Source organism: Podarcis gaigeae, assembly GCF_964106915.1.
Source record: "Podarcis gaigeae genome assembly, chromosome: 6".
Lineage (NCBI taxonomy): Eukaryota > Metazoa > Chordata > Lepidosauria > Squamata > Lacertidae > Podarcis > Podarcis gaigeae.
The window spans coordinates 33,601,926-33,627,469 of NC_139682.1; the positions used below are offsets into that span (position 1 = coordinate 33,601,926).

The 25,544-nt window shown below is 43.6% G+C and overlaps 1 protein-coding gene across 1 annotated transcript in view; it reads right to left on the reverse strand.

Annotated features, from left to right (window-relative positions):
• Positions 1–480: 480 nt before the first annotated feature.
• The window catches only part of IGFN1 (immunoglobulin like and fibronectin type III domain containing 1), a 48,989-nt gene continuing 23,925 nt past the window's right edge, over positions 481–25,544 (reverse strand). Inside the window, exons 11-30 of the mRNA XM_083745275.1 lie at positions 24,033–24,305; positions 22,751–23,287; positions 21,587–22,675; positions 21,395–21,484; positions 21,095–21,328; positions 20,471–20,590; positions 19,892–20,326; positions 19,166–19,822; positions 18,560–18,684; positions 18,131–18,272; positions 16,698–16,994; positions 14,861–15,160; positions 14,480–14,653; positions 13,233–13,361; positions 12,117–12,419; positions 10,677–10,765; positions 9,481–9,676; positions 8,092–8,391; positions 4,943–5,269; positions 481–3,819 (exon numbers count right to left, since the gene is read on the reverse strand). Coding sequence (XP_083601401.1) covers positions 3,806–3,819; positions 4,943–5,269; positions 8,092–8,391; positions 9,481–9,676; positions 10,677–10,765; positions 12,117–12,419; positions 13,233–13,361; positions 14,480–14,653; positions 14,861–15,160; positions 16,698–16,994; positions 18,131–18,272; positions 18,560–18,684; positions 19,166–19,822; positions 19,892–20,326; positions 20,471–20,590; positions 21,095–21,328; positions 21,395–21,484; positions 21,587–22,675; positions 22,751–23,287; positions 24,033–24,305 — 5,831 coding nt within the window. The 3' untranslated portion in view covers positions 481–3,805. The remainder of the gene's footprint in view (positions 3,820–4,942; positions 5,270–8,091; positions 8,392–9,480; positions 9,677–10,676; positions 10,766–12,116; positions 12,420–13,232; positions 13,362–14,479; positions 14,654–14,860; positions 15,161–16,697; positions 16,995–18,130; positions 18,273–18,559; positions 18,685–19,165; positions 19,823–19,891; positions 20,327–20,470; positions 20,591–21,094; positions 21,329–21,394; positions 21,485–21,586; positions 22,676–22,750; positions 23,288–24,032; positions 24,306–25,544) is intronic.

The following is a 25,544-nucleotide window of genomic DNA, read 5'->3' on the forward strand; positions in this document are numbered from 1 at the left end:
CATGCATAAGGGGGAATGCATAAAATACATGCATTTCTTTGTCAGGGTTCCTACTTCACTCCAGCAAGGCTATTTTTACAAAACTATTTGCCTTTCTAACTAAATGTTAAAAGTTGCAGTTTAATTGGCTGGATATATTCAGTGTATTTTGCAAATTGAACCTATGCAGTCAGAAGTAAGCACCACTGAGTTTAACGGAGCTTACTCTCTCGGGAAACTTTGCACAGGGTTATAGTTTTACTGACCCTTTTAAATTGGGTATTATGCTATATACTCCCCCTCCACTCTCTGTGTGGAATCCACAAAGGTGTCTGCATTTTGGACTCCTTTTTTGGCTATGGGAGCAGTTCCTGCACTTTAGAATTTACCACTACTGCACTGGCCAGTTTGGGTGAGTGATAAAAAGGGAGCTTTCCCCTTCCTCTTTGAAAGATAAGAAGGACCACATTCTGTCAGAGCAGGGTAAGTAATAAGCACAAACACATTTGGTTGATTTTTATTGCTGTGGCTCATTGCTGGTCAAGTTAAAATGGGCAAATTGTCATTTAATTAAATGAATTGACATGCAAACAACAGGCAACAAGTTAGCCAGTGTATAATCAATGGCTAAGGCATTTAAATTTTTCATCTCTGAGAAAGACAGTAGTCCTAGTACATAGCCTTCACACTTTTAGCAAAAAAAATGACTGCTCCCTGTGGAACTGTGTGGATACTGCTGCCAGCAATGTGACCAATTTGCACGTACTTCTGCTACACCAAACCCACAGAGACAGACATGATATAATGCAAATTTGCTTGTTAAGGGGTATTAATTTCTGATAGCATGCTCACCAATACTATCACAACAAAAAGAACACCTGCAGTTGCTCCAGAAGCATAATTGTGGTATTTTTATTAAACAAAATGGGTGGAAATGACTTCTACACATGTGTGCCTGTGTTATGTTGCAGAAACACTAAACATGAAAAACCACAGGCTGTAATGTAGTAGATGTGCAGATGTAGCCTGAGTTCACCCCTTCCTGTTTTTGCTAACACCCCCACTAGCGTCCTTGCATTTTTGTCATTCACATCCACTGGTTAATAATTTAAAGACAAGAAGGTCTCCACGAGAAAAGACATTTGCTTATGATCTGAACCATATACTTTTTCTTCCCCACACCAAGTTTATTGAAGTCAGTTTTGACATTTCATGTTGATTCCAGTCTTACAAAAACTTTATTATGACCATCTAATGTTGGTCACAGTGCACATCTGATTTTTTTAAAAAAAAAATTGGTGCCTTAGCTGAAGTTTTTCATCTGTTTATGCATCCAGGAACAGGCTTTCCCTTCCCACTTAAAAAAAAAAATGAACAGGAGAAGCAAACCACTGTCATGCCTTACTCATTTTTTCAGTGAGAGAAAACAACTAACATCAGAAACGCCAGTTTCTGGCTGCTGCATGTAGCCAGTATTACTGCACTTAGAATGAGTCCCCCTAGTGGGGAAATTTGGATTCTTTTCCTTCCTGGTTGCATCTCTGCTAGGGATGCCAAAGGTTGGATGTTTTAACTTTTCAGATACATGACTGCCTTTTAGTCAGTTTGAATTTATTGTATGTATTTTGCATACTTTTGTTGTACTGATGTGACACCTTGAGACCCTTCTGGTGTAAGGGATCAAAATAATAACACAGCCTGGGTTACGTTTTGAAGCAGGAAGATTTATAATTAGTCCTACCTTTTCTAAAAAAGCACTTGGGATTCTGCATGTATTAGTTCTGTTAGTGAAGCTGAAGTGCTCAGTTATCAATGATGAGTTGATAAACTAATGTACTAATACCCTGAATGGGTATAGTGGGCAGAGAAGCAGCACTGATACACTCAGGCTTTGTGCAATACCATATTGACCCACCTATGGTCCCCCCCCCAAAAAAAAAACCCCTGGCTTGTATGAAATATGTGTGCAGCTTATATTTGCATCAATATGGTAACTATTATTAAGAAGAACCATAGCTCAGTGGTTTATAGGGTCCCAAGTCCACTCCTTGAGATCTCCAGTTAAAGGGTTTTAGGTAGTTGTGTTGGGAAAGATCCCTCCCTCCATGAGGACTGCTGCCAATCCAAGTACTCAGTACAGGGCTAGAAAAGATGATTCAGCTTCAAATGTTTCTGACGATGCTAGTCGTTTATTTAGGTCGTGTTTATTCAGGTTCAGTATTAAGTTTTCACTTGCCTTTGGCCCATAAAGTGCAGTTCCTTGGTAGGGAAAATGCTGAAACAAATGAAAACCTTGCACACAGACTCTTGCACACAAGACGGCAATGGTCTAAGGCCACAATAGCCCCCCTGCCTTCTCCCTGCCCCCACCCAGGCGATCCAATATTATCACTTAGCAATACAATTAGCATTAAGGATCCAGTGTGATACCTGTGTATATTCATCACCTCATATCTGCTTTTCGAACATCAATCATTCAGTGTGCTTTCACTAGACTTTGATGGATTCTGACATCTCATAGAAAATCCACTAAAACAATGGAAATTCTGTCTTGTAGACTGGTAGAAATTCAGCAACAGATATGTCCTTGGTTAATTCTGAGTGCAGACAAAGATTTGGATATTATTCCCTAGAGATGTCTTGTGACATGTCAGTTAAATCTCTCACTACAATATTTTTGCTAAAGAGTCCATCTGCTACTGAACTTGCATTTGACTTATATTTGCATTTGACTTTTTCTGGACTTACTAAACATCTTTTGTTGTTCTTAATTAGGAAACTGGTAACTGAATACTTTTTAAATAATAATAATAGCAAGCTATTTTTCATAGCGTAAGTGAAAAACACAGAGGGCAGATATCTTTGGCATAGGGCCTCATTTCATTGAGACATTTTGAAAAGTATGAGGCTGAAACTCAGTTTTGAGCAAACACAAAAGTATAGTCTTGCTTTGATTCTTGTTGATGAGACAATTGCTGTAGGCCCAGGAAAAAAACTTATCTTAAAACAAACTTTTCTGTTTCAAGGTTAAACTAATCTTGTTCAAGCATCCTATGAATACTGAATAGGTGGCATTGTCCCACTTCAATTCTTTGTTAAGCTTTCTAAAATTATAGTTGGTTAAAACCCAAATGATGCTTGAAATTAGTAAGATATCTCATACATAAAATTTGGTGTTCTTGACAGAAGGATTCCAACTAGTTATAAACTCTTCTACTCCCAATACATTCATAAAGCTCATGTTCTAATACAGCCACTGTGGGCACAGCCAAGCTATTTGAAATTCATTTGCCATAGGGCTGGTTCCAAGTATTTTCTCTCACAATATCTTTATCCTACAAATAAACTATCTCAGCTACACCCCAGTGGACATGAATATAAAATCCATTATTATTGCAGGACTATCTTTCCTTGTCATGACATTCAGAGGGGTAGCCATGTTAGCCAGATGCAGCAGAAACAAAACAGAAAGTCCTGTAAAAGACCAATAAATTCGTTGTGAGGATGTTGACTGTGGTGGCTCACAACAACTTTACTTCCATTAAAGTTAACATATTTCCATTAAAGTCTCAGATAAGTATACAGGGATTCTGCTCTTTGAAGGACCATTGGACAGAATTGCATACATGTTTTCAAAGGGCTTTCCTGTTATGGAAAACTGTAAGGAAAAGAACAGTTGCTGATTTGACCTCACTTGCCTCACCAGATAGAATCTTCAGGCTGCTTAACAGAACAGTAAATATGTATTTTTCAGTAATGGTGTCTGTCTTACAGGAAAACGTTGTCATGCCACAGACGGTGCAAAGCTGGTTCCATGCAGGCCATTCTAAAAAGCAGGTTCTTCCACAGGAAAAAAAAGAGGAGAGAGAAAGAGACATATCACTTGACATTTCTAGATTTTATATGATTAAAAGTGGAAAGTGCACAGAAAGGAATTGCATAGATTAGTTAAAGTCCACTGATTTATTTTTTAAAAAATAGGATGTAGCCTATAAATTGCCTTAACATAAGACATATACACTGATCATCCTAGGAATTAGGACACATGCACAAGCAAATTTGTTTGGTATGTATGGGGTTGGGGAGGGGCACAAGTATACGAAGACTATTCCATGCATTATTGGCTTGCAGGTGCAGGAACTTTATCTTGTATTTTGCCGCTGTAAGCAACCAAAAGAACACTCTGCATTATTGGGGGAAGTCAAAAGGAACTATGAAGGCTCAGAATGAAGAAAGAAAACACTGCATTGAATCCAATGAAGTCACTTCTCCTTCCTGAATGCAACCTCACCTTAAATGCTTTGGAGAGTTGGGGTAGCCCTGAGCAGATTTAGGGGGTAATGGGGGCATATGGGAGAGGAGAGGGAGGGGAAGTGCTGTTGCCTAGGTAAAAGTTGTTCTGCTCACACAATAGCTTCATTGGAATGGTGCCCATTGTGACCTTCATGTCTTGATTTGAAAAATCTTCCAATTTCCTACTTATGTTCTAGTCTCAGCTGTTATCCACTCCCCGTCTTCTGCTATTATTGGGTGAAATCTAATTTCTGCAGGACTGTGGCACAATTCTCAGAAAGAGTCATGATGAGGGAAGGTCACAGGCTGTCATCAAAGGACCTTTTGTCTCATGGGAAGTTTCACTGTGAGGCAATCAACCAAGTAGAGACAGATCAGCAATTGAACAAAACTAATTGCTGAAGCTGGATAGTTTCCTGTTGTTGGGTCAGGATTTGCCAGGGTGCTTTTAAACACTCTGTCCACACCTTAAAAAGTATTGCCACCATAGAATTAATAGCTGAAATCAGGGAAGGGCTCTAGTTTGGACCAATAATATACAGTACCAGTATATAGGGTGGCAAAATGCCCTAAGGCCAGACATTTAAACCTTATTTGCTTCATGGAAGTATACCGAGTGACTGGGATATGGGCTAAGCATGCCACACCCCACCCACTCTTTAGTCTTTACCTTTTATGGTGACTTCAGCTTTGCTGACTGCTTGGCCTAGTTCATTGATGGCCACCACCTTGTACTGGCCTCCATCTGATGCTGTGACTCCTAGGATCACAAGAGAGCAGACCCCAAAGTCATTTTTGCTGAAGAAGGTAGGATCCTGAGAGATATTCTTGCCATCTTTATACCACATTACTTGAGGGACTGGATATCCAGTCACAGCACAACTCATGTGACAGTCAAATCCTAGAGTTACCACATGAGGTTTCAATGGGACAAGGAATCTTGGAGGCTGACTTTGGTTGATCCCCTTGTATTTTGGGCTTCTGACTGCAAATTTACCTGTAAGATGCACAAAATGTAGAGTTAAGGGAGACTGACCATCACACAGTATACTTAACATTCATGTCTCATATGCAACTGGCAATATTGGCTAAAAACGGTGAGGATGCAGTAGTTTCTTTGGCAAAGTTCTGAGGTTCTACCAATAAAAAGTCAATAGGTTTGTTGACACTTTCTGCATGGTACGCAGAACACAATGACCAGGAACTCCCCAAATGACCTCAGACACATGGAGATGCCATTATTTGACCATGCCTACAGTTCATTTTTTTATAATAATCTTTATTAAATTTTTCAAAAGGTTACAAATAACAGAACAGAAAAAGAAGAAGAAGAAGAAGAAGAAGAAGAAGAAAGAAATGAAATAAGAGAAAAATAAAAAAGACCAAAGAAAAAAGAAACACAAAAAACAGCAAAGAAGATTTCCACCTTTTAAGCTCATTTTCTATAACTTCTTTTCAAGACTTCCCCACGCCTCCCCTTATTGTATTCCATCTTCAATTGTTTAATCAAGCAAGTTTTCCACTTAATATCCTAAGACATAGTTTGTTTAAAATCACTTAACCCTAGTTTAATTAAGATAATTTTTTATAATAGAATTAAACTTTAGTTCGTTGTTGTACCTTAGCCATCTATTAAAATATATACCTTAGCCCTATATATAGAAAAGAAGAAGGAAAAGAAAAGAGAAAAGACAAAATAATATACCCTTCCTAAGGTTGCCACTATTTCCCCTCCACCGATTCCCCATTTTTATAATAATATTAATAATAAAACAGAACAAAAAAAGAAACCCCTAATTTTTATACTCCTAAAGCGAAAAAAAAGAAGAAGAGCAGATCCCCTTCGGACTGTTAAGTCCCACCCTTCCCTCCCCGGTTTCCATCCCTATCCAAAGTCCATTTGGTCCATCTTTTTAGCCTGGTGATCTTACGTCCAAAGCACGCAAGTCTCTTTCAGTCCCTTTCAGCCGGTTTCTTCGGAAATCTCTCTTGCTTAACACCCAGGGTCGAAGATACTTTTTCTCGGTGCTGACCATGATTGTTCCAATAAATCCTACTTGTTTACACGTGGTGCTCCAACACTGTTTCCAAGATCTATATGTCCCCATTAGTCCGACTTTCACCTTGGTCAATTTAAGATTCTTCTTAACAAATCTCCAATTCTCTTTTCTCTTCTGTAGGATCTCAGCTGTCCCTTCTTTCAGCTCCTCCTGCTTGGCAGATATCTTCTCCTCCTCAATCTTTTGTTCTTTTTCCTGTCCAGCTGCCTGTGTTTCGAGCAACGAGTCTTTTTCCAATTCAATTGGTGTGTCTTCAGATAACTTCAGGTTTGAGGGGCTCGTAGACAAAACAAAGCCTTTCTCATTCATCTCTAGCAACTTTCCCACGAGAGAGATCAGCTCTTTCAAGTCAGCACGTATTTCCTGTATTCCCTGTTTTAGTTCCATTCTTGTAATGTCCAAAGATCCCCTCTAGAGGGATTCTGGTTACTTAGTGTTCTTTTCCCCTCCGACCCAAAAGTCAGATTTAGTTGTAACAATCTTTCTTTGTTTTCAATATTTTGTAACGATATAACCGGTTAAAGTTTCAACTTTCGATTCTTCCAACTTTGACAGCTAGTTTGACAGCTGTCAAAGGTTTCTATAAATCCTCAGCAGACTCTTGACTCGGGTTACTCCCGGGCTTGAGAAGAATGGTGTTTAATTCAAATAAAATAGACTCCAATCCTCCAGCACATTAGCTTAGTCCTTTTAAATCTGTGGAATTTGTATCTTTATCCAGTCCCAGCAACTCTTCCCGCGACCTTAGTTGACAGGTCCTTGCTTTGAGTTGTTTACAATAGGGGGGAGACGGACTTCCTTTTTTTTTCGGCTCCCCCGCTCGTGCCGAATCCAAAACCAAATATATTGTAATCCAATTTTCAAATTACTCACGGGTAGTTGTTCTTGCTTTTAAGTCCGAATTTGGTAGGAAGAAGTCAGCGCTGACCGGAGAATGGCTTGCGGCTTCGCTCAGCAGGGGAAGCGAAGGACTCACAGCACCACGCCACTCCCTGGCACCCGATCCGTAGCCTTTAAAAAGGCTCCTTCACGAGTCGGGAGGGCGCTTATGGTGCCCGCCGAGTCACCATGTCCACGGGCTCCGTACCCGTGGTTTTTAAGGGTCCCCGTGTCGCCGGCACGGCAAGACCCAATCCCCTGCTAAGCCGATTCCCTCCGGAGCTCGGAGGGAATCCGCCATTAGCCAGTCGCGCCAACCCGGAAGTCATTTGACCATGCCTACAGTTCAGGTCTGCACGTTTCCATTTGGCCTTAGTGTATAGCAACTTAGAAAGCTGCCTAATACTGAGACAGGTCATTGTTCCATCTGTTCCAGATTGTCTCCATTGCCTTGCAGTAGCTCTCTAGAGCAGGAATAGCCAACTTGGTGCCCTCCAGATATTGTGGTCTACAACTGCCTGGCCAGTGGAAATGCTGGATGGGGCTGATGGGACTGAGAGTCTGAAACATCTGGAGTGACTCTGGCTCTGGAGTTTCAGGCAAGAGTCATTGCCAGCCCTAGTATGTCAGAGATTGAAGCTGAGAGCTTCTGCCTTCAAAGCAGGGCTTTTTTTTTCCATCGGAAACTCACTGGAACCAATTTCTGGCACCTCTCAGGTGAATGCCATTGCCATTATAAAAGAACAAGGTGAGTTCTGGCACCTCTTTTTCTAGAAAAAGCTTCAAATGCTTCAAAGCATCATTTGATTTCTTTATATGATACAGTGAATACACAGAGAGTGAACCAACAAGTACTGGTTTACTTTCAAAGCCTGTTTACCCTTTTCCCTGTGGATGATCCAGGGTTGCACTGTTTCAGAGGGCTCGCTGATTCCCATGCAATTCTTTGCCTGAACTCTGAAGTAGTATTCCCGGCCTGGGACAAAATTTGAGACAGTGCACTTGTTGGTGTAAATCAGGTCAGACACCAGTTGCCAAGATCCTTTGTAGGAGTCACGTCTCATGACCATATAATTCAGGGTGCCCTCTCTCTTCTCTGTTGGTGAGGGCTCCCAAATCAGAGTCACCGTGTCAGGGACCTTCTCAATTAGCTGTATAGGACCAGGAGATTCTGGGACATCTGCAAAGTGAAAATAAATAAAATCAGAAGGCAGAGCCCGAATTTTAAGATGGTGCAGTATAATAAGGTACAAGAGTATTGAAAAGAGGAATCATGCCCATAGAATTTAGTCACTCATGCTGATGGCTGTCCCTGATACAGTTAAGTGAAGAAAAATGTATATTGTAAACCTCATTTTAAGGCTTGATACCTGCTGCAATTATACTGCTGAAATGGATAAAGTGGACTGAGGTGGGTAACCAAGAGCTTGTTTTGGTATAGATGGACTATAAAGTCCATTCAGTTCTGGTGCTGAAAAACAAATTCCCAAGCTTAAAATTCTTTCCTTGAAGTATTGCATGTCTTTTACACCAGGCTCTAGTTTGGATTCTAGTTAAAAAAAAAAAAACACACAAAAGGAGATCCCGCAAACCTGAAGTCTGTCCAAATCTACCCTAATTTTTTCCAGGCCAGTTTGACTATGTAGTGTAGCTGACAAACTACTTTCAGATGACCTAAACTATTGGCTACAACCAGCTACTGTCATCTTTTTGCTTTTGCTGTTGTTGTTAATTAATGGTCAACCTTGTTAAAAGTGAGGCATATAATTACCTCAAAGTTTTCACAATGCTATTGTTAGTCTTAATATACTGCCCACCTTGAGCTGCAGAGGTAAGGAGGGTTCAGCATTTCATTTAAAAGGAATAAAAGCCAGGCAACACTAGCCTGGAGCTTGCTTGTGGAAGGAAGCCAGCTTTCACCCTCTTTGTCTCCCAGACAGAAATGCCCGTTGACAGTTGGTACAGCCATTTTTGTAAACTGTAAATGGAGGGGCTGACAGACTGTGATGCTTGCAGCTGGTGTCTTATTCCATTTCTGACAGTTGCCCATAAAGGACTCCTATGACATGTGATCCATGGTCCTTTTTTGGCATTGCTAAATATGCTGACTTGCAACCTTTCAGTGCCCCCATGGGCTGCATCTCCCCTCATGGACAATAGACACCTGTCTAGCTGAAGGATTATAGAGAGTATGGTATTGAACGAATTTTCCAAAAAAGGGAATTCGAATGCAGATTGCGCAGTTGGAAACGCCTTGCATGTTCTTTACCTAGAACTTGGACTAGGAAGCTGAAAGTCTCTTTATTTCCACGCTCAGTTTGGAGGGTGATGCTATAATGGCCACTGTCAGAAAAGTCAGCTCCTGGGATGATGAGTTGGCTCAGGCCTTCTCTAGTAGCTATTGTGGCTTTTGCGGGCAGAGTAAGACCATCCTTTAGCCAAACCACTTCAAGAGGTGGGGAAGCCTGGTGAACAGAAAAGAGATAGTAAAACTGTGGAAGAATTCAGTTTTTGCAAACTCTGGTATAAACTATCCAGACACAAACCCCCCTGGACTAATGTGCAGGTCAGAACATAGTTATTTTTCAGATTTTGTGCTAAACTTAATTTTGCAATGCACCTTTTGGCTCAAAAATGTATCAAAATCCATTTGAAATGGATATTTTAAGATAAAATACATCTAGAAATGTGTATTGTATGAGAAAATGCATTCAAATATACAAATTTAAATATGTATTTAAGATGTGAATTTTCATGTAGATTTAAAAAAACAAATCAATGGGAGAAAATAGATTTATGAACAAACACATACAAACATGACATAGATGAGAAACAGTCTGAGCCATTATCCCTATTTTTCAGCTTCTGTTTTGACTTGAAATGTTCATTTTGGGCTTCTCAGAAGTACGTAAAGGAATTGGGGGGGGATGTAAAGGCTTGGGGGGAATGAAAAGTGCCGGAACTGCACTCCAGCTGAAAAAAGAAGCCCTGAGTAACAAAATACTGTATACATAGGACAGCGATGGAGAACTTCTGTATTTCCAGAGACTACTTTATTTGCCATACAAAGATCCGAGGGCTACACAAACTCATCATTTCATAATGAAGCTACCTTCCATCCAGTAGTAAGAATCTCAAAGCAGTGGACAACACATATTATGCAGTGCTATATGACATATTTCTGGCACACAAAATCAAAAAGAAAGATGCAATGTTAAATTGTATCTCTTGTTTCTTACAACTTGAACACTACCCCCCTTGAATGAATCTGTAAGCTATATATTTATGAAAAGATGAATGTAAAGTCACACACACATACACACACACACACACACACACACACACAATGGTCCATGTTTGTTTAGCAAAATCTAGAGTGCATCTTGTGCTCTTAGGTTTTTGACCAAAAAAAAGCATGGGAATGGATTTTGTGAATGCTGCACTTCTCAGAAAGGCTATACTTACTTCAAAGGGAATGCGCACACGAATGGCATCCCCTGCTTTTACAATCATGAAGCTTTTGGTGGTGTCCTTTACCAAGAGTTTGGGAGGAACTAAAATGGGGAAAAAATACGTAAGTTAAAGACTTCACCTTGGATTATGCAATATGTTTGGCACTTTGCAAAAATATTGAATGCCTAGTAACACCATCCACTGTAAGTACTTTCAAGAAGCCCTACCCGAGAAGCCCTACTTGACCTGAGAATTTTGTTTCTGTGACAGCAGGATCAGCTTCTACAAGTGATTTAACAACTGATTCTTGAGATACTTTTAAGGTATGATATATTGTGGAAGAACTGCAACTAAATAGATGGCACTTTTGTGCCTGCCAATTATTGGAGGGTTGTGTCTTTTCGCCACAATTTGATTCAGCCATCTGCAATGGCCTCCTTAGGCATGAAGCTCGATCCAAGCTTTCTCAGGTAGACTCCTTCAGTTTCTCTTTTCATGAAAAGCAGGAAGAGCTGCAGTTCAGGAGCAGAGCTTCTGCTTTGCATACAGAAGGTCCCAGGTTCTGTCCCCAGCCCCTCCAGTTAGTGCTGGGAGAGAAACCCATCCAAAACTGCCAATCAGTGGAGACAATACTGAGCTAGATAGATCCATGGTCTGAGACAGTATAAAGTAGCTTCCTATGTCCCTATGAACTGTCACTCCCCAGTCCTCACCACACCAGGTTGGATGCAAAAACATCTTTTGGTGCTCAGCTTTCTTTTTTTCTTTGGGCTTCATGTTCATTCTGATAATCTCAGCAGGTCCTCAGCATGTCTCCACCCCTATTACAGCTTTTGGTTTCTGTTTATAGTACAGTGGTACCTCGGTTTTCAAACATAATCCATTCCGGAAGACCATTCAACTTCCAAAACGTTTGAAAACTGAAGCATACATTCCTGGAAGCATTTCCGTCTGGAAAACTCAATACGGAAGCCGTGTGGCACGTTTGGCTTCCGATAATGGTTCAAAAGCCAAAGCTGTTACTTCTGGGTTTTTGGCTTCAAAAGCCGAAATGTTCGACTTCTGAGACATTCGAAAACCGAGGTACCACTGTATACCCTCTCAAGTTACTGCTAGGGTCATTTCCTCAAATTCACACCCCCTGAGAAATTACAAACACAAGACAACCAGCAATCACAATAGTGAATAGCACAATTCAATTATGTTTTTCTCTCCCCTCACCCTTTCATTTTTGTTTGTTTCTGAAATCCATTCATCACCTTTTATTGCTTCCCTGGCCATCCCTCTAGCATTTCACCATGCAGCTCTTCCTCGATCTGCCATCTATTCCCTATGGTTCATTCTCCACTGCTTTCCCCTGTTCCTAGTCTTCTACTCCTTGGGGAAGTCCTACAGATTTTAGTCTCTGTTTACCATCAATTACCAAAGCGAAAGCTGGACATTATGACTCACCTGTGGGAGGTACAGCTTGGACACAAGTGTCCAGTTCGACAGGCTCGCCAAAACCACCATCATTGACTGCTCTCACTCGTAGGAAGTACATCTCCCTGGCTTTTAGCCCTCTAACTGTGTATGTAGTCATTGGGATTGGGAGGGAATTACACTGGGTCCACTTCAGAGTGTCAGTGTGCCGCATCTCTATAATGTAGCCTTTGGCATGACTTTCTTCCTCTGCTTCTGGCTTCGTCCATGACAAAGAGATGCTGCAGTAGTCAGTACTGATCACTTTAAGATCTCTCACTGCACCTGGTGGTTCTGGAAAGGGGGTGATTCAAAATTCCATTCAGTTTATTTTGTCCTTGTTGTTCAGTTCTGCCTCCCTTGGTTTATCTTTGCTCCCTTACTTTTTGTAATGTGTTAGTGCAGAAGCATAATGTCATGACAAACCCCAGCCCTCTTTCTGGTAACTCTGGCAATCATTCCCTACCCTGTACCCAGTTCACTGGAAATTCTATACCATGCACTTTGTAACAAACAGTAGAATTTGAGTATCAAATATATATTTATATACCAGCATCAAGAGTGGCTTGTTCTCCCTGCAGCGGTACTGCTGCTTATCTTGAGAGTACAGAGAAGGAGCAGAGATTGGAGCAGGTGCACCAGCAGAAATGCTAGGTCTTGGTTGCATTGTTGCTGTCCTGGCCCCATCATAGGGAGCAACAGTGACATCACTTCCAGGCGACTACCTTACCCTGCTGGCCATGCCTGATTGGAACCCATACAGTTTTTATAAGATAACAAGTAGAAATGTCATTATTTGGCCTGCTGTGTCCACCCTCCATATATTTACTCATGGCCATTCCCTAGTGAATGTGGAGCTAGTGATTACTGCTGTCATTTGGTCTTTTCTCAAGCAAAGGGGCACATTTTCCATTACTGAGAGGGGTAATTGAGTACCGCTGCCTGAAACCCATATCCCAATTTAAACGTGAATGATGGCACTCGGCAAATGATTTGTTGAGTAGATGAACACATTGAAACATTTTGTGCAACTCTTCTCTCTCTCCCCACCTCCCCCACCTCTGGTTTTCCTGCGCCATGCCCAGTAGAATAGACTGAATCACTTACTCATGGGATCCCGAGCAAAAGCAGCTTCCGACGGCGCACTAACGTCACCCGCCCCTGCAGCATTAATGGCAGCCACACGGAATTCATACAGCAGACCCTCCTTCAGGTCAGTCACTGTGTACTTCCTGTCTGCAGAATTGAATAACATAATGAGAAATAATTAACCTGCTTTGAGTTTTGTAGTCAACAGATACAGGAGAAAAATGAAACTGAATGTTATTCCTACTCAAAGTGGTCCCACTGAAATTAATGGCCACGACTAACTTCAAGCTGTTAATTTCAGCATGTGAGAAAAACAAAGTTGACTATAACCCAATGAACGTTGTCATGCACTCTTTTTTTTTTAACAGAATGTAGTCCTCTATTAGAAAGAGACTTCTGTTTACACAATCCTGAAATATAGTCACATTATGTACTGACTGAGCTGTCCTGCACTTAGGAGACAATGAAGCTGCCAACAACAGTCATCTATGGGGTTTTTTTTAAACTGTGTGTTGAGAGGGTGGGATTGTTTTTGTTTGTTACTATGGTATGCATTTTTGTGTTTTTATATTGCAAACTGCCCTATGATCCTTGGATGGAGACATAGAAATTAAAAAAATAATAATAATGATTCCAAATCCATTCAGGAAATCATATAGTGAGCATGGTGATGCCACAATATGGAGTCAGTCAATACTGGCTCCGTGTTTGCATTACTGAGAGCAAGGATAATAACGAGACCTTAACCCATAGCACATTCTTCTAACTAATTTACCTAATTATTTCCCCTACTATAAAAAAAGAAAATAGGTATAGAGATTGATGAGAACATTTGTGGTTAAGTTCAGAAGGGAATTCTAATCAACAAAACTATCCGGTGAGAAAGGTTACTTAATTTAGTAACATATTTTAGGCAGGAGGTTCAAAGCCTTCACAAGGCTTTTAAAACATTTAAAATGCAAAACAGTTCATAAAATTAGAATAAAACCAAACAGCTATTTGAGACACCATAAATTGTCAGCAGAAAAGGGCTTATTATAACCCTGCAGATATATTTTAAAATAGTTTCTACAGCATCATCCTAAAAGCATGAAGACCAGTGCCTTATTTTCCATAACACATAACGTACTCATTTTTACTTATTCATCGCTTTTATAAGTCGTCATTATACTTTACTAGAGTTAAATTGGCAACCTAAGAATACATCTCAACATCCCAGTTCCTATTGTAATGCCCTTTAGCGACTTTGCTCTATGACTGCTTACCTGTAATGGGCACATCAGTGACAGGTGTCCAGCTGTTGCTGCCCTTCTTGCACTTCTCAATCCTGTAGCCCAAGATGCGGGAGTTGCCGGTCTTATGTGGTGCTGCCCATGAGAGTGTGACAGCACCCTTGCTGGTACTGACAATTTTGGGAGGAGCAGGAGGACCAGGAAATGCTGGAGGGAATGCAGTTGCTCATTATTTAAACATTTATACTGCCTGTTAAGACAAGAATGATTTCTAACCATAATTTCTAATTCAGCTAACAAGTACCACTAGCAGATGTCCATGCAATTTAGTTACACATCATTGGGGAATATGATGGGATGTTGAATGTTGGCATGGCAAGCTGACAAACAAACATGCAGAAGGGTCCCTGTTACCTTTGGTAGCAGCCATCACTTCATCAGACTCCAGTGCCTCACTGGTACCTTCAGCATTCACTGCTCTCACTTTGAAGTAGTAACTTTTGTCATGTTCCACTTTGTTGGTGGTGAAGACAGTGCTGCTTCCATCGGTCTTCCCCAAGGTCACCCAGGTCTTTCTGCCAACCTGCTGCCTCTCAATAATATAACTCTGGATTGGTTTGCCACCATCGTCTTTGGGGGGCTTCCACTGGATAGTTATACTATTTGTGGAGCAGTCCACAACTTCGACGGGTCCCATTGGTGGTTGAGGCTTATCTGCATGGAGGAGCAAAACAGAGCTTATGGAAAAAGGTCTTTTGTGTCTGCTTGGTATTGGAATGGTTGCCATACCTTTTGAGTTTAGTGGACAAGATCAATGCAAGGATTTACGTATTGTGGATAGAAGTTTTAGGTTGAAGACAGACGCAATATCAAAAGAGAGCTCACAATGACTTCTAGTTCTCGTGATGGCTATTATCTTACCTCCGTGATGATAGGTAGCATGCCTCTGAATACCAGTTCCTGGGGAACAAAAGTAGGTAAGATCCTCCCTCTATTGTGTGGGCAGGTAGTCCCTCCCCTACATGGCCTGGTCTCCTTGGCAACGCTTCCCCCAGGCGGGATTGGACAACTGACTGAGGTAGGCGGAGACCTCCAGGTATCCCACCTGGGGGAAGGCGAAGCCAAGCCTATGCTGATGGAACTGCTCAAGATCCAGGGGCTGCGTGCGTCCACGCAAAGGTCGCCCCCCATTTTATGTGGGGAGCGGTCATTGCCCTCATGTCCTGCTTCTGAGCTTTCCAGAGGCACCTGACGCTAGTTGGCCACTGTGGGAAGTGGGATAACAAATCTGATCCAGCAAGGCTCTTCTTATGCAATGCTGGGAAAATGATCTGTCAGCACTTTTTCTTATACTATTTATCAGTAGTCTACTAATGTTAATATATCGTTCTTGTCCCTGTCCACACACTACTGCTGCTACTGCTTCTGGTTTCACATGGGAAATGGAGTGCTCTGCAGCCATGGTGCTTGAATGGGAGGATGCTGGGCTGCTTCCATCTCAATGATCCTGCAGTAGGCACTGTGATTTCCAACAGGAGGAGGTAGCAGTAATGATCAAGCAAGAGAGCAAGCAGGGAGGGGCAAAAATGTTTTATTTTCTGATGTGCTAGAGACAGGCATTATTATCAAAAAGCATTTTCTGTGCTATGAACAACCTCTCTCTCTCTCTCTCTCTCTCTCTCTCTCTGTTTGTGTGTGTCTGTCTGTCTTCAACCTTAATCAAAATTGGTGCATGCCCTGCGCTGCAACTACCTGCTTATAGACACAATGTACCAATAAATAGGGATGCAGGTGGTGCTGTGGTCTAAACCACAGAGCCTAGGGCTTGCCGATCAGAAGGTCAGCGGTTCGAATCCCCACGGCGGGGTGAGCTCCCATTGCTCGGTCCCAGCTCCTGCCCACCTAGCAGTTCGAAAGCACGTCAAAGTGCAAGTAGATAAATAGGTACCATTCCGGCGGGAAGTTAAATCGCGTTTCCGTACACTACTCTGGTTCACCAGAAGCGGCTTAGTCATGCTGGCCACGTAACCTGGAAGCTGTACACCAGCTCCATCGGCCAATAAAGCGAGATGAGCGCCGAAACCCCAGAGTCGTCCACGACTGGACCTAAAGGTCAGGGGTCCCTTTACCTTTACCAATAAATATGCTCTCTATGCTTCAGCCTCCAAATGTGACACCACATGCAGGCCTTAAAGCCCCCCCCCCTAAAGTTGTCTTATGCCTTATAGCTAAAATACTTGAGGTCTCTCACCTAGAACTACCAGCTTGAGAGTAGCTTCAGAGCTTCCACTCTCATTCTTCAGTTTCACTTTATAATCACCACAGTCCTTCCGATTAGCACTGGATATGGAGAGCCGAGTGAAATTGTCTGAATAGTCAGTGCTGATCCTGGCATCATCCAGAAGTTCCCCTTCATCCTTTAGCCAAGTTGATCTGACTGGCTTCCGGCCTTCAAATGGGATCTTCACTATGGCATTCTTTCCTGCCTTTACTACTATAGGTTCCTTCTTCAGTTTTTCCAGAAGAGCAGAGTCAACATTTGGAGGATCTGCACATAGAAATAAGAGGAACATGAATTAGCCCCAGTATATGGATGCTCTGCGCTTATTATTCTTTTAAATAACCCACGAGCCCACAGGAAATAGTGACGCCTAATATTTTGCCAATGAAGAAGAGTTTGGATTTGATATCCCGCTTTATCACTACCCGAAGGAGTCTAAAAGCAGCTAACATTCTCCTTTTCCTTCCTCCCCCACAACAAACACTCTGTGAGGTGAGTGAGACTGAGAGACTTCAGAGAAGTGCGACTAGCCCAAGGTCACCCAGCAGCTGCATGTGGAGGAGCCAAGAGGCGAAACCGGTTCACCAGATTACAAGTCTACCACTCTTAACCACTACCTCAGAATTCACAGAATTCTTACTCTTTCAAAGTGCACCTCACTGAAAACTTACTGACAACGAAAGTCATTTGTCACTAATCCAAGTATTTGATGTTTTACTGCTGATAGTGTGCTTAGTACAAGTGATGCAGTCTTCACACAGAGGACATACAAACAAACTGTAATAGATCCCAGGGATAGGGAACAGGGTCAGAAGCTAAGTGACAGGTAGCAGGAAGCACTGCAACTGTAATGTAGGGAGTAAAGAAACAGAGGAATAGCAAGCAATGAGCCTAGTCTGATTATTTTTTTTAAGTGTTAGAAATGTGAATTCTCAGGAGGTATCTAAGTGAGTCAAGATTACAGAGCTGCTGCAAGCGCTGTACAACAATGTGGAAGAAGGTACCTAGGTCAATGAGGGGAAGAGAAATAAAAAAGGAAGGGAACATAAACATTTGGACAGCAGGTGGCATGGGAAGAGGTGCCATAGAAATTATGGAAAGGTCATGGGAGAAAACTTTAAGGGCAAGAACTAGATGTGATAGAGAGCCACTGTAGGGAAGTAAGGAGGAAGGGTAATTTGCAATCAAAGCAACAGGGGAGGATTAGTTTAGCAGAGCCATTCTGAAATGACCAAGGTTCTCTCTCTCTCTGCTTTTGAGACAATGAGATCTGGTTTATGTGGATTGTTAATTCAGTGACTTCATCATGCTTTCCAGCACTATGTGTCCCACAAAATCATATAATACTAAGAGCATAATTCAACCAGTAGCAATTTTAGCACCATTTTCTCTACTTGACTTGCCTTCAACAAAAATAGATGCCTCTGTTCGGACTCCTCCAGCTTCAAATTTGTATTTTCCAGCATGGCTATCTTGTACTTCATCTATTAATAGTTTGTGGACTGGGCCCTCCTTCTGAATGGAGATTCCATCCTGGCCTGTTATCTTGCAGGGAGGTAGACAGAAGATAAAGAAATATTCTCTCTCAGAAATTACATGGAACATTACAGCAAACAGATAGAGAGAGTCATAAAGTCAGCTATTTTCTCTAAACTGGTTTTAGACATGTCCCATCTTAGGTTGATAACAACAAGAGGCAAAGTTAGGCATTGTGTTCCTCCTGCTTGTTGTCTGCATTATGGAAGCTTTATTTCAAGATAAAAAATTAAAGTGAAAAAAATGAGTATAAGACTAAAAAGACATTCTTGAGAAGTTTACTGCTTTCAAGTTACCTTGAACCCATCTTTAAACCAAGTTCCCTCAAGCTGGTCATTGTTGAGGCTGCAAGTTAACACAGCTGGTTTTCCTTTTAGTGCATGGAGGTCAAATAAACCTTGGTTGAAACGGGGATGTGATTCTGTGCAAACAAAAGAGATAGAAGGGGCTATTTTTTAGAAAACATCTTTAAAAACATGAGAGATGTTATAAACACAAATAAATGAAGCAGGGACACAATAAATTACAGTAAGCCCACAACTTACATGAAGGTTCGGAAAAAAACATGTAAAACCAGGAATTCTCAGATGACCCTCCACTCACTCTCAGACCACCTATGCTTGCTCTCTGTGCCCTATCTCATTATCTGGTTCTCTGACTTCAACTCTCTAAAGACACTCGAACACTCTCCCAGGGTGAGTACAAAGGCTGATGGGATTGCCAACTGTTGTTTCCTGCTCTCCTGCTTTTTTCTGACATATTTTAAAAAACGTATTTGAATTTTCCCCACATTTTCCCAATTTACATATATATTTTTGATCACCTGCATAAGGTTGTGGTCACGTAAAAAAAAGAAGTGAGCATAAGATGTGGGCTTACTGTGTTCATAAATATATAATTACCTCTCACATCCTCTTCAAGAAGACTTCCTCCTCTCCCTTTCCTGTCCCTGGTTCTTGAAATATCAGATGAAGTAAGTTGACTGGCATCTAAGTCAGACAGCTGTCTTCTTCTGTCACCAGCATGGGTTCCAGCGTCAGAAAGGCCAGAAGACTGTCCATAGCCTAGGAACTCTTCACCAGGAATGCCTGACATGTTCTCATACAGGGATCCATCAACACCTCTAACTCCTGGACCAACACCAAATCCACCTAGCCTACCATCCCTACCATCCAACCATCCTTCACCACTAAGACCACCAGGACCAGTTTCACTAACCCTGCCATCCTTACCTATCCCTCCTTCACCATAACCCTCACCTGCTACACCAGCTCCACCAAGTCCACCAATGCCTGGTCTACCTGGCATTCCATCCTTACCATAGAGCCCACCAATGCCACCAGCACCACCAGGTCCGCCAGCACCAGGTCCACCTAACATACTATCCTTGCCATAAAGTCCACCAACTCCACCAGCACCACCTACTCCACCAGCACCACCAGGTCCGCCAGCTCCACCTAGCATCCCATCCTTGCCATAAAGTCCCCCTACTCCACCAGCACCACCAACTCCACCAGCACCGCCAGGTCTGCCAGCACCAGCACCAGCTCCAGCTCCAGCTCCAGCTAACATACCATCCTTACCATAAAGTCCACCTACTACCCCAGCACCCCCAGCACCAGCTCCACTTAGCACCCCATCCTTGCCGTAGAGTCCACCTACTCCACCAGCACCACCAGCTCCATCTAGCATCCCATCCTTGCCATAGAGTCCACCTACTCCCCCAGCACCGCCAGTTCCCCCAGCACCAGCTCCACCTAGCATCCCATCCTTGCCATAGAGTCCACATACTCCACCAGCACCGCCAGCTCCACCAGCACCACCAGGTCCGCCAGCACCAGTACCAGCTAACATACCATCCTTGCCATAAAGTCCACCTACTCCACCAGCACCACCAGGTCCACCAGCACCAGCTCCACCTAAAACACCATCCTTGCCATAAAGTCCACCTACTCCACCAGCACCACCAGGTCCACCAGCACCAGCTCCACCTAAAACACCATCCTCACCATAAAGTCTACCTACTCCACCAGCACCACCAGGTCCACCAGCACCACCTACACCTAAAACACCATCCTTGCCATAAAGTCCAACTACTCCACCAGTACCACCAGCACCAGCACCAGCACCAGCTCCACCTAACACACCATCCTGACCATAAAGTCCCCCTACTCCACCAGCACCACCAGCACCAGCACCAGCTCCACCTAACACACCATCCTTACCATAAAGTCCACCTACTCCACCAGTACCACCAGGTCCGCCAGCACCAGCAGCAGCACCAGCACCAGCTCCACCTAAAACACCATCCTTACCATAAAGTCCCCCTACTCCACCAGCACCAGCTCCACCTAACACACCATCCTTGCCATAAAGTCCCCCTACTCCACCAGCACCACCAGGTCCGCCAGCACCAGCAGCAGCACCAGCACCAGCTCCACCTAAAACACCATCCTTGCCATAAAGTCCCCCTACTCCACCAGCACCACCAGGTCCGCCAGCACCACCAGCAGCAGCAGCACCAGCTCCACCTAAAACACCATCCTTGCCATAAAGTCCCCCTACTCCACCAGCACCACCAGGTCCGCCAGCACCAGCAGCAGCACCAGCACCAGCTCCACCTAACACACCATCCTTGCCATAAAGTCCCCCTACTCCACCAGCACCACCAGGTCCGCCAGCACCAGCAGCAGCACCAGCACCAGCTCCACCTAAAACACCATCCTTGCCATAAAGTCCCCCTACTCCACCAGCACCACCAGGTCCGCCAGCACCAGCAGCAGCAGCAGCACCAGCTCCACCTAAAACACCATCCTTGCCATAAATTCCACCTACTCCACCAGCACTGCCAGCTCCACCAGCACCAGCTCCACCTAATACACCATCCTTGCCATAAAGTCCCCCTACTCCACCAGCACCACCAGGTCCGCCAGCACCAGCTCCACCAAGCATTCCATCCTTGCCATAAAGTCCACCCACTCCACCAGCACTACCTACTCCACCAGCACCACCTACTCCACCAGCACCAGCTCCACCTAGCATCCCATCCTTCCCATAAAGTCCCCCTCCTCCACCTGCACCACCATGTCCACCAGCTCCAGCTAACATACCATCCTGGCCATAAAGTCCACCTACTCCACCAGCACCACCTACTCCACCAATCCCACCAGGTCCACCAGCTCCAGCTCCACCTAGCATCCCATCCTTGCCGTAGAGTCCACCTACTCCACCAGCACCACCAAGTCCGTCAGGTCCAGTTCTAGCACCACCCATTCCACCAGCACCACCACTGCCTAAGAAACCATCTTTCCCATACAGTCCACCTACTCCACCAGCACCACCAAGTTGACCAGCTCCAATTGGCAGACCGTCTTTGCCACAAAGTCCACCTACTCCACCAGCACCATCAAGTCCACCAGCTCCACCTAGAAAACCATCTTTGCCATAAAGTCCACCCACTCCACCAGCACCCTCAGTGCCAGCTCCACCTAACATACCATCCTTGCCATAAATTCCCCCTACTCCACCAGCACCACCAGCTCCACCAGCACCAGCTCCACCTAGCATCCCATCCTTGCCATAAAGTCCCCCTACTCCACCAGCACCGGCGGCTCCACCAGCACCAGCTCCACCTAACATACCATCCTTGCCATAAAGTCCCCCAAATCCCCCAGCACCACCAGCTCCGCCAGCACCACCAGCTCCACCTAACATACCATCCTTACAATAAAGTCCACCTACTCCACCAGCACTGCCAGCTCCACCAGCACCACCTAACATACCATCCTGGCCATAAAGTCCCCCAAATCCACCAGGACCACCAGCTCCACCAGCCCCAGCTCCACCTAGCACCCCATCCTTGCCATAAAGTCCCCCTACTCCACCAGCACCACCTACTCCACCAGCACCACCAGCTCCACCAGCACCACCTAACGTACCATCCTTACCATAAAGTCCACCTACACCAGCACCACCAGCTCCCCCAGCTCCAGCTCCACCTAGCATCCCATCCTTGCCATAGAGTCCACCTTCTCCACTAGCACCACCTGCTCCACCTAGCATCCCATCCTTGCCGTAGAGTCCACCTGCTCCACCAGCACCACCAGCTCCACCTAACATACCATCCTTCCCATAAAGTCCACCTACTCCACCAGCACCTCCAGCTCCCCCAGCACCAGCTCCACCTAGCATCCCATCCTTGCCATATAGTCCCCCTACTCCACCTGCACCACCACCTCCACCAAGCATGCCATCCTTACCATAAAGTCCACCTTCTCTGCCAGCACCGCCAGCTCCCCCAGCACCAGCTCCACCTAGCATCCCATCCTTGCCATAGAGTCCACCTACTCCACCTGCACCAGCTCCCCCTAGCATCCCATCCTTGCCATATAGTCCCCCTACTCCACCTGCACCTCCACCTCCACCAAGCATGCCATCCTTACCATAAAGTCCACCTTCTCTGCCAGCACCGCCAGCTCCCCCAGCACCAGCTCCACCTAGCATCCCATCCTTGCCATAGAGTCCACCTACTCCACCAGCACCACCAAACCCAGCTCCTGGCCCACCTGCTCCATTAAGTGTGGAACCATCTGAAGTTTGCAGTCCACCTGCACCTCCAGATCCAGTTCCTGTGCCACCTAACATAGCATCTTTACCATGCAGTGAACCCATGCCCTCCAAACCACCCATTTCTCCACTAACACCATATCCAGTATGTCCCATATGTTCACTACTACCACCAGCAAATCCAGAGAACTCATGCCCTTCTCCCATGTCTGTCCCCACCCCAGAAAACTGTCCCATCTTCCCATCTCTGTTGGCTCCTCCTCTTCCCAAAGACCCATCTTTTCCTAAGGAACCATAAGATTCTCCTTCGCCAGCTTGGCCATTCTTATACTGGCCATCCTGCTCATCACGGCCTTGTCCTTGACGAAGTTTCTTTGCACGGTCTTCATCTAGCTGTTTCTTCCGCCATCCAGTTATATCATCACTATCTCCTTCAGTCTGTTTTCTCTTTCCTTTAGCTGCATTGTAAACATATTGCTAGTCAGCTTAAACTAGTTCACAGCCATGTACAAGAAATAAATGGGAAAACAAGGGGAAAACTAATGTAGTGCAAAATAATTCTGTTATAATCAGAACCATATTAAGGGAATAGATGTGATCAATATTATGCATGAATTTTGTTAGTTTGTTTTAAGTGAAGGAAATCACCTCTTATTTCCAAATAGTTACTGGCATTAACAAAAACAACCAAAATGGCAATATAGGCCACAAATCAAAGTCATGCCCATTAGATTGACTCATATCTTTAACAATGGTATGGACAAGTGAATAAAGGTTAGGGAGTATCAACGAATATTGGCTATGGCAACTAAAATGGGTCCTTTATCTCTCTTTCTGCTAGTGTTGGAGACAGTGTGCTAGTATAGATGAACTGTTGGCGCTTTTACAATTTAAAAAAGTTTTCTATAGAACTCCTTTCCTTTAAAACAATGACATTTCTAATACATGTTAAACATGCTAGACAGGAAAGCACAAGCACAATTAAAGGATTGCTATTTAAAGGTTCTGGTGTAAGAAATGATGACAATAGGCCAGAAGGTTTCTTCCAATATCTATCCCATTTAAATCAGCCTGCACTCCATAGTTGGGCGCTTAGCAATCAGTCCTTGGATGTAGAACCCTGAAGTGCTGCTATGAGGGAATGGGGCACCCTACTTCACAATAGATTATAGTGTGAGAAATCAAGATTAGATCACCACTCACATTCAACCTCAAGCCAGGCACTTGAAGAGCGGTCTCCAATATCAATGGTGTAAGTCCCCTTGTCAGAGGCCTGGGTGTTTTTGATGATTAGGCGATGAGTTAGGCCATCTTCCGAGACCGAAATTTCATACTTGTCATTGGACTCTAGAATACGGTCTCTGTGCAGCCACGTAGCGTTGGAGCAGGGTTCGTAGAGAGTGCACTGAAAGACAGCATTTCCTTGCTCGTGGCATCTCACCTCACCAAGAGGATAGCGAAAACTTACTGGGATGGCTGCAATACCAAATTGATGTTAAACAGACATGCAACAGATTCTGACCACAGGGCAGCTTTGGAAGAGCAGTGAGATGGATGGAATGTGGGGAAACCCAGTTCCATTCAGCAGCGAGTGAGGGCTTAGTATCTGCCTTCCAAAATTACCCAAACAAATGCTAAAACCTGAACAGAACTTCCAGCCCTGATTTGGCAACAAAGCACCCTGATAGCCTCATAAGGACTGCATGTGAAAACCTCCGAGAAATTTATCTGCCCTTATTTATGCAGCAATTTTTAACCCTCAGAGTATACATTAAAGCTTGTGAGATGTTCTAATGTCAGCTGGGGCTCCATATCTAGACTGTAGCTAGGTGCTATCATGTTTTTGTTTTTTGGTAAAATGAGGTCTTAAAACCTCATGTTCGATAAAATATGCACAATTATGCAATTAGAAATCAGCCCCTTCTGCCTTCTAATCAAGTTCTCAGCCTACACAGCATCTTTCTATTAAAGCTGAGCTCAGTCACAAAAGTGAGAGCTGCTTCACATCTTATGAGACATTTGATCCAACATGCGTATAAATCCCTGGCGTGTGTGTTTATGTATATGTACATCAAAAAGACACAACTGATACATGTTATAGCCTTAAAAAGACTAACGCGTGAAGAAGCCCTGAGGCCTTAGTTTGAACATTTGTTTTATTGTTAATTTTTGTTGTTAATTTTTGACACTAGTCAGGTGGCAATCCTATGCATTCTGCAACCCTGAGGGTAAACACATTGCTTCTGAGAGACCATGCATAGGATTGAGCTGTAACTTTGAGATTTAATTACAGCTGAGACTAGGGGTGTGCAAGAATCCCCCTGGTAGTTATTTCATTTTTGTTATTAAGCCCTCACTCATTTAGTGATTCATTCATTAATAATCACTCATTTTCATTATTATTTAATTCATTGTCATTATTCTCATTTGTTCTTGGCTTCCCCCTGCCTTCTATGGGACATCCAGTGGCACTTCTTCTCCTTGTTACTCTGTGTTTTCCAGTTGGTATGAAAATATCAAGCATTTCATTCCCTTTCTAAGGAATCAGACCTTAGACTCAGACCTGCTAAATTTCAGACAGACAGGGAAAAGGGCCCTGTTTCATGATCAGACTATGTATCAACTAATATCTCTCTGTCAAACTACAATGGTACCTTGGTTCTTGAACTTAATCCATTCTGGGAGTCCGTTCAACTCACAAAACTGTTTGAAAAC